Here is a 15,476-nt window from a genome sequence, read left to right as displayed (position 1 = left end):
TGCGCCTCCCCAGTCCCGCTCCTAGGCTGGAGCCTTCCTCTGCGCCGGTGCCCAGTTCAGGCTCGGTGTCCAGTCCCGCTCCATGGCAGGAGCCTTCCTCTGCACCGGTGCCCAGTCCAGGCATGGCGTCCAACCCAACTCCATGGCCGGAGCTCTCCTCTGCGCCGTTGCCCAGTCCGGGCGCAGTGTCCAACCCAGCTCCATGGCCGGATTCGTGGGGTTCTCTATGGTGTTTAGGTCAGAGCTTGACAATGGGGGTGTTCTAGTCATTGATTTTATATGTGGCTGGGTTGTATTGTTCCCAATTAGAGGCAGCTGGTAATCGTTGCCTCTAGTTGGGGATCATATTTAGGAAGCCCTTTCTCCCACCTGCTTTGTGGAATATTGTTTTGAGTGAGTGCATGTAGCACTACATTTGTTCACGGTCGGTGTTTGTTTGTTTATTGTTTTGTTAATAAGTTTCACTTTAAATAAATATGTGGAACTCAAATCACGCTGCGCCTTGGTCCGTCTTTCCACATGACCAGTATATGAGAGAATTAATGGGACTGCCCTGGCAGAGCTCACATCAGACCGGTACATCAAATCAAACTTTATTTTTCACATACACTGAGTACAAGTGTAGACCTTACCGTGAAATGCTTACTTACAATCCCTTAACCAACAGTGCAGTTCAAGAAGAGATAAGAATATATTTACCCAATTAAAGTAAAACAAAACAAGAATCAAAAGTAACACAATAAAATAACGAGGCTATATACAGGGGGTGCCGGTACCGAGTCAGTGTGGGGGGGTACAGGTTAGTTAAGGTAATTTGTATATGTGGTTGGGGTGAAGTGACTATGCATAGATAAACAGTGAATAGCAGCAGTGTACACAACAAATGGAGGGGGGGGGGGGTGAATGTAAATAGTCCGGTGGCCATTGGATTAATTGTTCAGCAGTCTTATGGTTAGGGGTAGAAGCTGTTAAGGAGCCTTTTGGTCCTACACTTGGCACTCCGGTAACGCTTGCTGTGCGGTAGCAGAGAAAATAGTCTATGACTTGGGTATCTGACGTTTCTGACAATTTTATGGGCTTTCCTCTGACAAAGCCTATTATATAGGTCCTGGATGGCAGGAAGCTTGGCCCCAGTGATGTACTGGGCAATTCGCCCTACCCTCTGTAGCGCCTTAAGGTCAGATGTCGAACAGTTGCCGTACCAGGCGGTGATGCAACTGGTCAGGATGCTCTGGATTGTGCAGCTGTAAAACTTTTTGAAGATCTCGGGACCCATGCTAAATCCTTTCAGTCTCCTAAGGGGGAAAAGGTTTTGTCGTGCCCTCTTCACGACTGTCTTGGTGTGTTTGGACCATGATAGTTCGTTGGTGATGTGGATACCAAGGAATTTGAAACTCTCGACCCGCTCCACTACAGCCCCATCGATGTTAATGGGGGCCTGTTTGGCCCCCCTTTTCCTGTAGTCCACGATAAGTTCCTTTGTCTTGCTCACTTTGAGTGAGAGTTTGTTGTCTTGGCACCACACTGCCAGGTCTCTGACCTCTGTCCTATAGGCTGTCTCCTCATTGTCGGTGATCAGGCCGACACTGTTGTGTTGTCATCAAACTTAATGAAGGTGTTGGAGTCGTGCTTGGCCATGCAGTTGTGGGTGAACAGGGAATATAGAAGGGGACTAAGCACGCAACCCAGAGGCGACCCCATGTTGAGGATCAGCGTGACTACCCTTACCACCTGGGGGCGGCCCAGGTCAGGGAGAGGTTGAAAATGTCAGCGGAAGACATTTGCTAGTTGGGCCTTACATGCTCTGAGTGCACGTCCTGGTAATTTGTCTGGCCCCGCGGCCTTGTGAATTTTGACATGTTTAAAGGTCTTATTCACATCAGCTATGGAGAGCGCGATCACACAGTCATCCGGAAAAGCTGGTGCTCTCATGCATACTTCAGTGTTGCTTGCCTCAAAACGAGCATAAAAGGCATTTAGCCAGTCTGGTAGGCTCGCATTACTGGGCAGCTCACGGCTGGGTTTCCCTTTGTAGTCAATAATAGTTTGCAAGCCCTGCCACATCCATCTAGCTTCAGAGCCGGTGTAGTAGGATTCAATCTTAGTTCTGTATTGACGCTTTGCCTGTTTGATGGTTCGTCTGAGGGCATAGCGGGATATCTTCTAAGTGTCAGGATTTGGTTCCACTCCTTTAAAGCAGCAGCTCTAGCCTTTAGCTCGGTGCGGAAGTTGCCTGTAATCCATGGCTTCTGGTTGGGAAATGTACGTACGGTCACTGTTGGGACGACGTCATCAATGCACTTATTGATGAAGCTGGTGACTGAGGTGGTATACTCCTCAATGCCATCGGACGAATCCCGGAACATATTCCAGTCTGTCCTAGCAAAACAGTCCTGTAGCTTAGCATCCGCGTCATTTGACCATTCCTTATTGAGCAAGTCACTGGTTCTTCCTGCATTAGTTTGTGCTTGTATTCAGGAATCGGGAGGATAGAATTATGGTCAGATTTGCCAAATGGAAGGCGAGGGAAAGCTTTGTACGCATCTATGTGCGTGGAGTAAAGGTGGTCTACGTTTTTTTCTTCTGGTTGCATATGTGACATGCTTGCAGAAATTAGGTAAAATGGATTTAAGTTATCCATTCAAGTATTAGACCAAACAATATGTGTCTGCTATATGCAAAATGTTTAGTATAAAGTATTAATTCATTCCTCCAGAGTGTTAGAACTACAGTGTTGTTACATATGATGCCTTGCAGTTGCTGTTCTCTGCCTTGTGTCATGGAGACCTCCTTCTGTGCTTACTCTTTCTCTTTCCTTGTGGGCTGTTTAGCAGAGGACCAGCTTCTTGTCACAAAGTGTCCCTTGTGTTCTGCTATGTCTCTGTTGTGTGTTTTCCTTGGATTGCAATGCTGCCCCCTGCTTCAAGGCTGGAGCTGACCTTCTGTTCAACAATCAGATATATTCCGCTGCATCTGCATGTGTATCCTCTATTGCCATACTGCTGAATGACTTAGACCTTTGTATTGAGGCTGTGTGTAGTTTTGATTTAGCAACCAGCGCTGCTATGTGTTTGCATTGCTGTGTGGACTGTGACCTCTCAGTATTGTTTGTATTGAAATGTATAACAACCCTCAGCCCTCTAATACTGTAGCTGGGAATGCATCACCTGCTTTTCATGTTGCATGGCGAATGCATAGAAAGTCAGACGCTGGTCTTTAAGACATCTCTCATACAAAGTGTTGTGCTTACAATGTCCTCCCACTTCTGTTGTGCAGTGGTGGTTGAGTTTGCATGGACATGTAATTCTGATGAAAAAAGTTGCTGAGATTGAAAAAACATACTGTACTTATTACAATGTGAACACTTTTGGAGTCATGCGTGCGTATGAGTGTATAAGAGTGAATAAGACAGGACGTTTGAATCAGACAGAGGTGTTTGGGAAGAAGAATGTCAGAAAGGGAACTCTCTTGTGTCTGCACTTCACTGTGTGAGGCTATGAGTCTGTGAGCAGGGTGCTAAGTGGGGCCATTTAGTAGCACAATGTGGGAGTGTTTTAGACCCTGGCCCGTACTGCCAAATGGTTGCCATTCCTACCTCTGCATGTAAATAAACAGTGGTTATGCTGGCTGCTCACTGATTGGACATAATGTAATGAGCTGTGAAAGCCCAGTCAGTGGTGTCACACAATGAGGGCTCAGCACTCTCTCTATCTTTAATGGATCCCAGACCTGCCAGTTAGTTGTCCCAGTCCCACACACTAACTCATGGTGAATACACTCTTCATATCTACACCATGCATTTCTTTTCCCATATTCTTACATTGCACTTCAATGTGTAGTCCATTATACTGAAGTAACATTGTTTGTTGTGACAACTGTTTGTGCGGTAACAAGTGTGTTGTCTTTCTGTGAGAGAGTGGGAGAGTTTTATTCTATGTGAGTATGCTTGGCTGGTGCCACTGTGAGGGAGAGGGGGAAGATGGAGCTGCAGTGGATAGCAGCTTTCTTATTGTGTTTTTTTATTGCTGATCTTATTCTGTACATAATTACTCTGCCATAAACTCCTGCTTCTGGACATCAGAACAGTGATCACCAACCTCAATTTGGATGAACATGTTTCTCAGAGTAGTGGCTGAGTGGCAACATGGAAAATATACACCGAGTGTACAACACATTAGAGACACCTGCTCTTTCCATGACATCGACTGACCAGGTGAATCCAGGTGAAAGCTACTGTATGATCCCTTATTGATGTCCCCCACTTTAATCAGTGTAGATGAAGGGGAGGAAGGATTTTTAAGCCTTGAGACAATTAAGACATGTATTGTGTATGTGTGCCATTCAGACAGTGAATGGGCAAGACAATAGGTTTAAGTGCCTTTGAACAGGGTATGATAGTAGGTGCCAGGCACACCGGTTTGAGTGTGTCAAGAACTGCAACGCTGCTGAGTTTTTCACGCTCAACAGTTTCCCGTGTATCAAGAATGGTCCACCACCCAAAGGACATTTATCCAACTTGACACAACTGTGGAATCCACTGGAGTCAACATGGGCCAGCATCATGTGGAAAGCTTTGAACACCTTGCAGAGTCCAAGCCCCCAAAAAACTGAGGCTGTTTTGAGGGCAAAAAGGGGTGCAACTCAATATTAGGAAGGTGTTCCTAATGTTTTGTACACTCAGTGTATATCTCGCTGGTTTTTCTATGCATCATCAAGACCGGACGGCAGACAAAGGAAGGAACAGGGTTTACAGTGCCTTGCGAAAGTATTCGGCCCCCTTGAACTTTGCAACCTTTTGCCACATTTCAGGCTTCAAACATAAAGATATAAAACTGTATTTTTTTGTGAAGAATCAACAACAAGTGGGACACAATCGTGAAGTGGAACGACATTTATTGGATATTTCAAACTTTTTTAACAAATCAAAAACTGAAAAATTGGGCCTCTAAAATGTCATTGACTATTTGGTGAAGAGAGTCTGCAGAAGTGGAGCCATAGATTCCAAAGTAGCCCAGTAACTGAAACTGTTTTGTGGATGTTGGTACTGTGAGGATCGACGCTGGAACAACCAGGGGACCAGACAATTATAGACCGGGCAATCAACAATGGGAATGAGTCCAAGTGAGTCCAATGAGCGCTGCTGCGTCTGGCATTCCACCTAGGCGAGCCTGATGGGACGGCCGAGGCATGGGCGCTGGACAAGAAAGCTGGAGCATAGAACCCCGACGAACCGGCAGAGGCATGGGGTTGGCGAACAAGCTGAGGTGTGGGAGCCTAACGATCCGGTTGATGTGGGAAAGCCTGATGAACCGGCTGAGGCATGGTAGCCTGATGGCCAGCTGAAACATGACGTGGGGTGGGCGCCTGCCGAGCCCATTGGGGCAAGAAAAACCACTCGAACCTTCTAGGGCGTGGTATCCTTACCAGCTAACTGAGGCACCCCCGGTTCCATCGGTGACGGCACCCGGACCCGACATCACCAACAAAAAACAAGGCCTCTCTGATGCTTCCAATCTTGGTGTCTGCATTCTGTGAGGATCAACACTGGAGACAGGAAGCAGGTACAGGGAGAACTTTTAATGAATATCGGACATAAAACAGGACAGGAACAGCGTCTGGACAGGGGACAAAACAACGACATCAATGCAGACACAGGGAACAACCAGGGGAGCAGACAATTATTGAAACGATGTGCGCTGAGAGTCGGGAAGCAAGTTCAGGGAGTGAGTGTTAATAAACAAACACAACATAATACAAGAATAAGAAACCCAAACAACGCACAGAACTGACACAGGAACAGAAACAATAACGCCTGGGGAAGGAACCAAAGGGAGTGACATATATAGGGAAGGTAATCAGGGAGGTGATGGAGTACAGGTGAGTCTGAAGATGCACAATTGCCCATAATGATGGTGACAGGTGTGCGCCATAACGGGCAGCCTGGTGACAAAGCCAGCTGATTCCTATAATCCTCTTCAAATTATGGTTATTTGTGTATGATTTGTAAAGCTAAAAAACAATATTGAAAAGTTTGTTTTTGAAACGCGTTTGGTTGGTCCCTTCAAAATCATATTTTCATGGTTTGATCCACTCAGGTAATCATGCCATTTACTATGTAGGTCCAACTGTGTGGGTTTTACTGTAGTAATATTTTGTATATACTTTTTTATAATGGATTTATGTCTATATGCTTTTGGATATTGCTGTCTTGTGTTTTGATGGAAAAACAACTGTCATCTGAGAGCATTTTTAAAACAGAGTTTTGTGTGTGTGTGTGTGTGTGTGAGTGAGTGAGTGAGTGAGTGAGTGAGTGAGTGAGTGAGTGAGTGAGTGAGTGAGTGTGTGTGTGTGTGTGTGTGTGTGTGTGTGTGTGTGTGTGTGTGTGTGTGTGTGTGTGTGTGTGTGTGTGTGTGTGTGTACTGTAAACAATGTCAGCGGCATGCATATGCCTGGTGGATATCTGAGGTGGATAATTATGTATAAAGTTTTGTGCCAGGAAACATAACTTGATTAGCAGCTAATGTTCCTCGCAGAGAGCCCATCAATCTTCATCACGGCCCTGCCCTCCCCTTGTGCTGAGTGTGTATTTGGACAAGTGTAGTTGGTTTATGTAGATAGTGAAAAAATATAACAAACATGTAGATTAAACCCCTTTTGAAGCTTGCAGTATTAAATGGCATGATTTAGTGCAGAATGAAGGACTGATTCCACATGAAATGAGAGTGATGACACTTTCCAAGACTTGCACCATTTCTCTCACTCTATTTGACCCCACACTGATTCATTAAGCCTGGCTAACTCAGTCACAAATGAATTATGGTGGGCAGACTCAACTTTGATTCAGAGAGCTGTGAGTGTGAACCACACAGTAAACCCTACACTACATAATATATATGCCTCACTACACCACCATTCATCCCTAGAAATCATCTCATCCACCTATATAGCTTCCCTGTCAGCCCTCCATTTTACTACTGCAGTCTTGTTCCCCTGAATGATATCATGGAGTATATTCCTCATAGGTGGTCTGACTGTTGGTTAGTTAGAGGAAAGAGAAGCCAACCGGCGATTTTAAAGGTTACTAAATCCAAACAATTCAGTGAACTGACTTGAATACCTACACTTTAGGTCTAAAAATGTTTTTTAAATACATCAAAACACATCAGTGTTTCAGTCTAAAATGGTGCACTATTGAAATTGATCTGGTTTATTATTAGTGTGTCGATGGGTAATACATTAAATAAAAACAATTTACCTCATTCATAGAGATTTCAGATTTGTTTCCCATTAAAATAAATAAGAATGAGAGGACTGTCTCTTGGGTCTGAAGTCCAAATTAGGATCATTTTTCAATTCAAACACTTAGAAGGGTCAACAGACTCTTATTCATCATTTATTTGTGTGTTATGCCTTAGAAATAGAGATCAGAGAGCAGAACAGTTGAACCACTGGGTGGCACTAAAACATTCAGCCATCCTGTTGTGGTTGTGTCTCGAGATCATTACTCTCTCCAATTATTAACTAACTTTACAGTTAGTTGTTGGTTGAAGAGTTTGCTCTAGAGACTAGAAATTACTTATAATATATGCTGACATCATAAGTCTCAATAGTCATTATGTTAGGGAGTGGTATCGCAGACCAGTAGAAGTGTGTTTAAATGTGAACTGAACTTAGTTTTCAGTCATTTACTTAGGTTGCATTTAGACAGGCAGTCCAATTCTGTTCTTTTTTTCTACTGATTGGTCTTCTGGACCAATCACATCAGATGTTTTCACATCAGATCTTTTTCAGAGCTGGTCTGATTGGTCAAGACAATTAGAGAGAGAAAAAAATCTGAATTTGTCACAATAATTCAATCAGAATAACATTGAGATGGATATTCTTCATATTTTAATTAAATGCATGAAATTTGGGAAAAAACAACCACTTTGGTGCATCAGATTAATTTGAAGAAATTCTTATAAACAAAAGATATTGTTTCAGATGCTTAGTTCTTGTTTGTTGAGGATCCTCAGTTTAGCAGAGCCACAGTATCTTACAGAAAGTGCTACAGAATCTGTCAATAGAGTTGAAGACTAAATGTGCTGATGACTGTTTGAGCTGAGCAGGCTAGGGAATGTAACCTCTTTTTCTCCTCAAAAGGTTTTCAGCATGACGTTTTATTTACACATCTGACCAAAAGAATCCTATACACAGGAAATGCTTGTGATTGTGAGTTCCTCTCCTCAAATGTGGGGAAGTTTATTTATTTCCACAGGCATTCCTGATTTGCACTCTCAAGGTCTGCAGTGAGGGTTTCAGAGGAGTATAAATTTAAGCTATATTTAGAAGTGGGAGTTTGGGCTAAGAGTTTTCATGATTATGTTGTCAATAACGCTCTGATTTCATGCAGGTGTCATAACAAAACCCCACAAACCCACTGCTTATTTATGCGACTGTATACAGTATGCAACTTTACAGTTCAATACCATAACAACTTTCATTCACTGTAAATCACATAGTGACCTCAAGGAAACAGATGGCAATGCTCTGGTTGATACAGTATTTGTGTTAACAGCACTTTTTGCAATGGGAAATTTGATCAACTGGTAAACAAATGTATGTTTACTGGTGCCCATAGCTCTAATTCTGATGCAATAGGCCTACTTACTGTGGGTCATGAACAAGTTTAACTCTTCTAACATGCCCAGGGACTGCGGTTGAAAATGAGCCGGAACATTTACTGAAACGTTGATTAATGTGTACTGTCCCTGTAAAAATAAAATAAACTCAAATTATTCCAAGGTGTAAGTCTGTATGAGGGAGAGCATTGAAGACTGTCTGCAGGGCTATACTAAAGAATGCATGACCAAATGTAATGAGTTTTACGTTTTATAGGCTAAGATTGAATGTGTTGCACTGCAATGTCCTCAATTTACTTTTGTCAATTTTCATAGAATTAAATCAAGCTGATGTGCAATGTATTCTTTTAGTTTATTACGGTTTTGTTTTTACATTCAAGATGGAAAAAGAAAACTTTGTAAAATGATATATATTTTCAGATACCATAATGCTACCACTTTAACATTGAAATGTAACACTGGAGGATCAGCACAGAATATAACTCACACAACAGTGAAATGGCAGGCACTCCGATGACAAGCTCAGAGCTACTACATATAAAACCCTCATTATAATAAACATTTACATTTACTAAAACAACATCCGTATACTCATGAGGGCTTTTCGTCAAATGCAGAGGTATTTTACGCGCACCAGCTCATGGGAAGTGAAGGTAGCCTAATAATCATAATCATAATCATAAATGTAATCATAATTGGTTCATCGTTATAGTGCTGATAGGCTCTTGTTCAGATGGTTGTAGAAGTCAAATTATTAATATCATATTCTCTCTTCCCACTGCACGAAAATGGTGACACTCGTGCGTAATATCTTTAGATGTTCCCATTTTATCACATCACCTCTCGTTTGTATATCACTTTGCCTACTTGAAATGTAGAACTTTCTCAGGGCAGGTGAATGATAAGTAAGAGCAAAGAGGAAATTCCATCTGGTACAGCTGGTGCGTGCGTGCACCCAAGATAACAGACGAATTGAATGTGTGACTTTGGGGGGCCAAGCCCGTCTGTGCTGTCACACCAATGCTGCTTTTGTGCATTTGGTTTCCCTTTTTTGATAAGATACTGTCTATGCTAAAACATTTTGATTTGTCCGTTGCTCTGCTTGGGACGGTGGGTATAATGTCCTTTGTTCTGCACAGAATAGATGAGTTCAAGTTCACCGCGCAACCGGACAGGACAGGAGACCCGTTCTCCCTCCCATCAAACGCTAGTATGCTGCTGTCTGGTTCAACCTCGTGGAGGGAAGACGCTCCTGAAAGATGCGCTGCGTCCAACCAGACCCTGTGGTCCTGAACTGGTATGCACCTTGGACCGAGGCGCGCGTCAGTGGATTGACTGCCGTACATGTCCTGCGTGGATTCAATTTGGATTTCATTGTGCACATTTAATTTTGGGCCATGGCCAGACCCACTTTGCTGCATCCCAACATTGTTGAACTCACCAAGAACATATTTTAAATCTGAACATTTCTCATAACATCTATGCTGTTGTTCCATCTCTGTGCCCACCACAGCCCTCTCTCCAGCTGACATTGGCCTACCCATCCTCCTCAGGTAAGCATCAGCTGGAAGTTTAGACCCTGTCGGGTTCGAGGAGACCGGACCCCTGTTCCTCTTGTGAGTAGTTTTGGACTCTGCAGTCTCTTGACCCTTTAGTTTTCTCTTCCTCCGTCTATAGTTTCCGTGGTCGAACATGTCCAGACACTTGGTGTCCAAAGTCCAGTAGCTGCCTTTACCGGGCCGGCCCTTCTCTCTCGGTACCTTGATGAAACAGTCATTCAGAGAGAGGTTGTGACGGATTGAGTTCTGCCAGCCCTGCTTGTTGTCATGGTAAAAAGGGAAGTGGTCCATGATAAACTGGTAAATGCCGCTCAGCGTCGCGCGCTTCTCTGGCGCGCCCTTTATAGCCATTGCGATAAGTGCAATGTAGCTGTACGGAGGTTTTTGCGGAGGTTCCTGCCGATTCGGGACGAAACCCAAAGCGGGAAGAATGGTACCGCCGTCGCCTCCATATAAGTAAATCAAGGAGGAATTGGAGAGATTGAGCGCGGAGGGTGGCACTCCAAGCTGCGGCACTCTGCTGTGGTACAGGCTCATGACGCTGAAGCGCTATTTCCTTCCCAAGGAAACTTTAGCCCGTAGAGAGTGCTGCTCTTGAAATGACGGGCTCACGCTGCGTCCCTGCCTCATGAGTCTAGAAATGTTAAATAATTGTTGTACGTTTGCTGTTTTATGTTGACTTTGCACTGGAAAATAAATGTTCGATCATAAACACTCGTTGTGTTTTCAGCCCACCCACATTAATTAAAAAGTTCATTGCCGAAAGCGGCTCTCTCCCCGCGTGTCCCCTGCGTACCAGCCAATGGTGTGCTTGGTTATTCCCTCATTTGTTTATAGAATTAGTCTGTTGATAAGTCTGCCCACCCAAGTTGAATCAAGCTGTGTTTATTTGGAAAAATTTCCGGGCACCCAATACATAAACGCACTGATCTGATGTTTGAAATATCACGTCCACCCTTGACGCTCAAAGTTGCTCACACAGAGAGAACAAGCAAACGGTCGAGTTCTTTCTGGACGTTGCTGTGGGTTACTTGAAATGAAAACAAAGAGTATAAAATAAAAATAACTTAAACAATTGTCTTTTAACTCAAGTTGTGACAGACCCCCCTACATTAGCAATAAAAAAAGACAGAAGGTATAGCCTATAATTTACACATTTAATCCCCAAAGCTGCATGGTGTAAATAGGCACAGCTTTTATTTCATTTATAGCAATACATAAAAATATACTTTAGGTAATTGTTTTACAATAGAGCATATCCCTCTGCTATACTGCTTGAAAAAAATATGAACACAGTGTTTTAACGGTTTTATCAAGAGATGAGTGAGAAAGCCACCCACTGCCATAAAAGGACAATTTGGCAGGACGTGAAGGTAAACAGTATTATTTGTGGATGCGTGCATGATGCTTTATATTATGTATTTTCCTGTTTATAAGACGGAGGAGGATTATAACAACTTTACAAGTGCACACAGCTGGCCGGTGCTTACATTACGAGTTTGGAGGTTTCAGCATATATAAACTCTGGAGTTTTTTTTTAGTTTGTCTTTTTTCCTCTCCTCACAAACTATGATTCATTAAGAAATAAGCCAACATGGCCAAAAAGCAGCCTATATGTATCCCTCAAGTACTTAGACCACACATTCATCTGATGTTGTAGGGTGCTGTTGCAGACCATTCCGTTCATTGGCCTAAAATAAAATATATAGAAATATAGCCCGCTATAAGAGTGACATATTTGACATTTACATTTAAAACATAATATATGTGGGTGAATGCAAAAAGGAAAATAATGCGGTCAATGAGCTCAGGCTATAGTCTATTTTAATGTAAGCTATTTTTTGATAATTGTTTTGTGGACATCATAAACTTGGCCTACACATTTTTGGGTGTTCGGTTAGTGGCTAGATGGCCATTAGAAAGTCATTGTATAACCAGTAACACCTGGGCGTAATGAAAATTGAGAAATGAAAACGTTTAATTTGATAGAGAAATAGGATATATAGGTCCCCCTTGAATGATATTAATATTGTATTGACATACAGTGTTTAAATTGCATTGGAGAAAGTGTGAAATATAAATTATTTTATCACTGAAATGCCCCAAATGAGTTCAGAGCAACCCTGACAAGCATATACGGATTAGTTTTGGTTAAAGACAGTAGGCCTGCTTTCCGGGAACAAAAAATATACATTTGGCGACATCTAAAGGCAAGAACGAGAATTGTGGATTTTTTGTTATCCTCTGAATATTTGAAAATAGTTCACACACTGACGTTATGGTTTTTCCGCTGTCATATTATTTTGCAGTCTTGCTGCATGTTGCAGCACAAAGATGGTTGAGAAGAACAACATCATTTATAGCCTATGTGTTATGATTATTTGTTGGTATTGCTCTGGTCCATGCACATTAAACGGATGCACATGCAGCTCATATGCTGCAATCCAAATACATGAAAACTCGGAAAATACTACTTGTAAACGGGGAGCAAAGACTTGTGTGCATTCACCGGCTTTGAACTCCGTATGGACATACTTGCGAACAGTTTCTCAGTTTCAAAAATTCTCAGCCATAAAATTCTTAAAATAACTAACACTGTTATTGCACAACTGCCATCTGTAGGATTATAAGGAGAGTCCTTGGCTTGGTTAAAGTATGGCGCTTTTGGCAAACAAGCTGCGTCAACCATAAACTAAAAATACAGATTTAATGCTCATAAACAAATTAAAGTATTCAAAAAACATACGAATTAATGTACTGACATACACAGTTTACAGCAGATAAGGTGCAAGCTCCCTTTACAATGCAGTACATTAATCAATAAAACAATGAAAAGAATCAAGTCAATTAACTACAAGTAGTAGGATGTAAGTAATTATAGCATCATAATGAATGATGCAAAAAAACGTACAGTTGAGAGGATTATGTTAGTTAATGTAAAGACCCACGATTATGCATATTTTTTAGTCGTGAAGTTAGCTTGCTAAATTGCGATTTTCGTAAATTATCTGAATAGCTAACATTAGCCAGCTAGCTAGGAAAGGAGATGCTTAAACACATACTTGGACCATACACCCACTCCTCTGAATAGCACGCTAGTGATTGCTTTGCAATGCTTGCATTTAGCCACTGATTCCTTCCAAACCACTCATTGTTGAATTTGAGATTTCCAACTTGTGTAAAGTTTATGTACAATTTCTCGTCATAATTCACTTCCTATGACAAAGATTGAAAAGGATTTGCCAGTAGATTGTCAAGTTGATTCATGATGATGACTGCAATCTTGCTAGCTAATATCAAAGGTACGGTAGACATAACATGATTTGACGTCATTTTATCTATGGCCAATGACCTTGAGCCTTCTTGGATGGTTACTTCTAATGTAACTCTTTGGCTGCTTGAATTTTTCAGCTCTCCCCGTAGATTTTGCAGTTATGTAGTGTCCCCGTGAGTGACAGAACACTGACTAATGACTGCGCAACTAGAGAACATTACCAACCCCTACACTCCGTATTTTCCGCTGGCTGCCCCACCACCACAGAAAGCCCTGAGCTAGGCTCAAACACCTGCATTTTGGAGCTGCATTACTCAAGAAAGCAAAAAAGAGACCATGTTTGTATAAATCTTTATTAATGCAATGATTCTGTTTTTTTGTACAATGTTTGTAAACTGATATGACACGTATTAATGCCAAAATAATATGCAAAACAGGCAAAAAATATATATAATATACCTTTACATTATTATTATTATTTATTTTTTAGATAAAGAGCCCCACCTGCCCTGAATGACCGGGCGCCACTGCCCAGTTGGCCGGAAGGTTATCTTAAGAGTGGGTGAGGTGGCAATGACGGGACTGGAGGTTGACATCCTCTCTCACATCAAAACATACCTGCAGAATAGAGAGAGATGGATAGAGAGAGAGAGAGATGGCATGATTTAAGCCTGGTGTCTTGAATTCTAACATCAGGTGGTGAAATACAAAACCTTGACCTTGGATCATTAACTCTGGGACTTTTACATCTCTATCTGTATTTCAATGTAAAGCATCTCTTTAACAATACTTCCTGTTGACCCAACCAAGTAACCTCTCACCTCTACTCATACTGGGCTTATAAACAACCAAAAACGAAGACTTTTCAAATCAAAGTTGCAAAATAACTAAAGCAAGTTCTGGGAAATGTTTTGATTGTGGTATGGTTAAAGTAACTCTGATTGTAAACTGAGCAAAAAAAGAAACGTCCTCTCACTGTCAACTGCATTTATTTTCAGCAAACTTAACGTGTAAATATTTGTATGAACATAACAAGGTTCAACAACTGAGACATACTGAACAAGTTCCACAGTCATGTGACTAACAGAAATGGAATAATGTGTCCTTGGGGGGGGGGGGGGGGGGGGGGGGGGTAACAGTCAGTATCTGGTGGCCACCAACTGCATTAAGTACTGCAGTGCACCTCCTCCTCATGGACTGCACCAGATTTGCCAGTTCCTTTTTTAAAATATTATTTTACCCCCTTTTTTCTCCCCAATTTCGTGGTATTCAATTGGTAGTAGTTACAGTCTTGTCTCATCGCTGCAACTCCCGTACGGACTCGGCAGAGGCGAAGGTCGAGAGCCATGCGACCTCCGAAACACAACACAACACAACCACAACTGCTTCTTGACACAATGCACATCCAACCCGGAAGCCAGCCGCACCAATGTGTCGGAGGAAACACCGTGCACCTGGCGACCTGGTCAGCGTGCACTGCGCCCGGCCCGCCATTAGTGCGCGATGAGACAAGGATATCCCTGCCGGCCAAACCCTACCTAACCCGGATGGCGCTGGGCTAATTGTGCGCTGCCCCATGGACCTCCCAGTCAAGGACAGCTGCGACAGAGCCTGGGCTCAAACCCAGAATCTGTGATTCGAGCCCAGGCTGCGATGCAGTGCCTTAGACCACTGCTCCACCCGGGAGGCGATTTGCCAGTTCTTGCTGTGAGATGTTACCCCACTCTTCCACCAAGGCACCTGCAAGTTCCCAGACATTTCTGGGGGGAATGGCCCTAGCCCTCACCCTCCGATCCAACAGGTCCCATAATTGCTCAATGGGATTGATATCCGGGCTCTTTGCTGGCCATGGCAGAACACTGGCATTCCTGTCTTGCAGGAAATCACGCACAATCACCCTCCACCTCCAAATCGATCCCGCTGCATAGTACAGGCCTCGGTGTAACGCTCATTCCTTTGATGATAAACGTGAATCTGACCATCACCCCTGTTGAGACAAAACCGTGACTCGTCAGTGAAGAG

The 15,476-nt window shown here is 42.8% G+C and overlaps 1 protein-coding gene across 1 annotated transcript; it reads right to left on the bottom strand.

The window, feature by feature from the left end:
* Window positions 1-7,507: 7,507 nt before the first annotated feature.
* Window positions 7,508-10,896, bottom strand: foxl1 (forkhead box L1). The gene has a single exon (XM_021569469.2). The coding sequence runs from the start codon at window positions 10,715-10,717 to the stop codon at window positions 9,485-9,487; it is 1,233 nt and encodes a 410-aa protein (XP_021425144.1). The 5' UTR covers window positions 10,718-10,896; the 3' UTR covers window positions 7,508-9,484.
* Between the last annotated feature and the right edge of the window lie 4,580 nt (window positions 10,897-15,476).

The sequence above is a fragment of the Oncorhynchus mykiss genome, chromosome 2, assembly GCF_013265735.2.
Source record: "Oncorhynchus mykiss isolate Arlee chromosome 2, USDA_OmykA_1.1, whole genome shotgun sequence".
In the NCBI taxonomy this organism is placed as follows: domain Eukaryota; kingdom Metazoa; phylum Chordata; class Actinopteri; order Salmoniformes; family Salmonidae; genus Oncorhynchus; species Oncorhynchus mykiss.
This window is presented reverse-complemented; position numbering and strand designations above follow the sequence as displayed.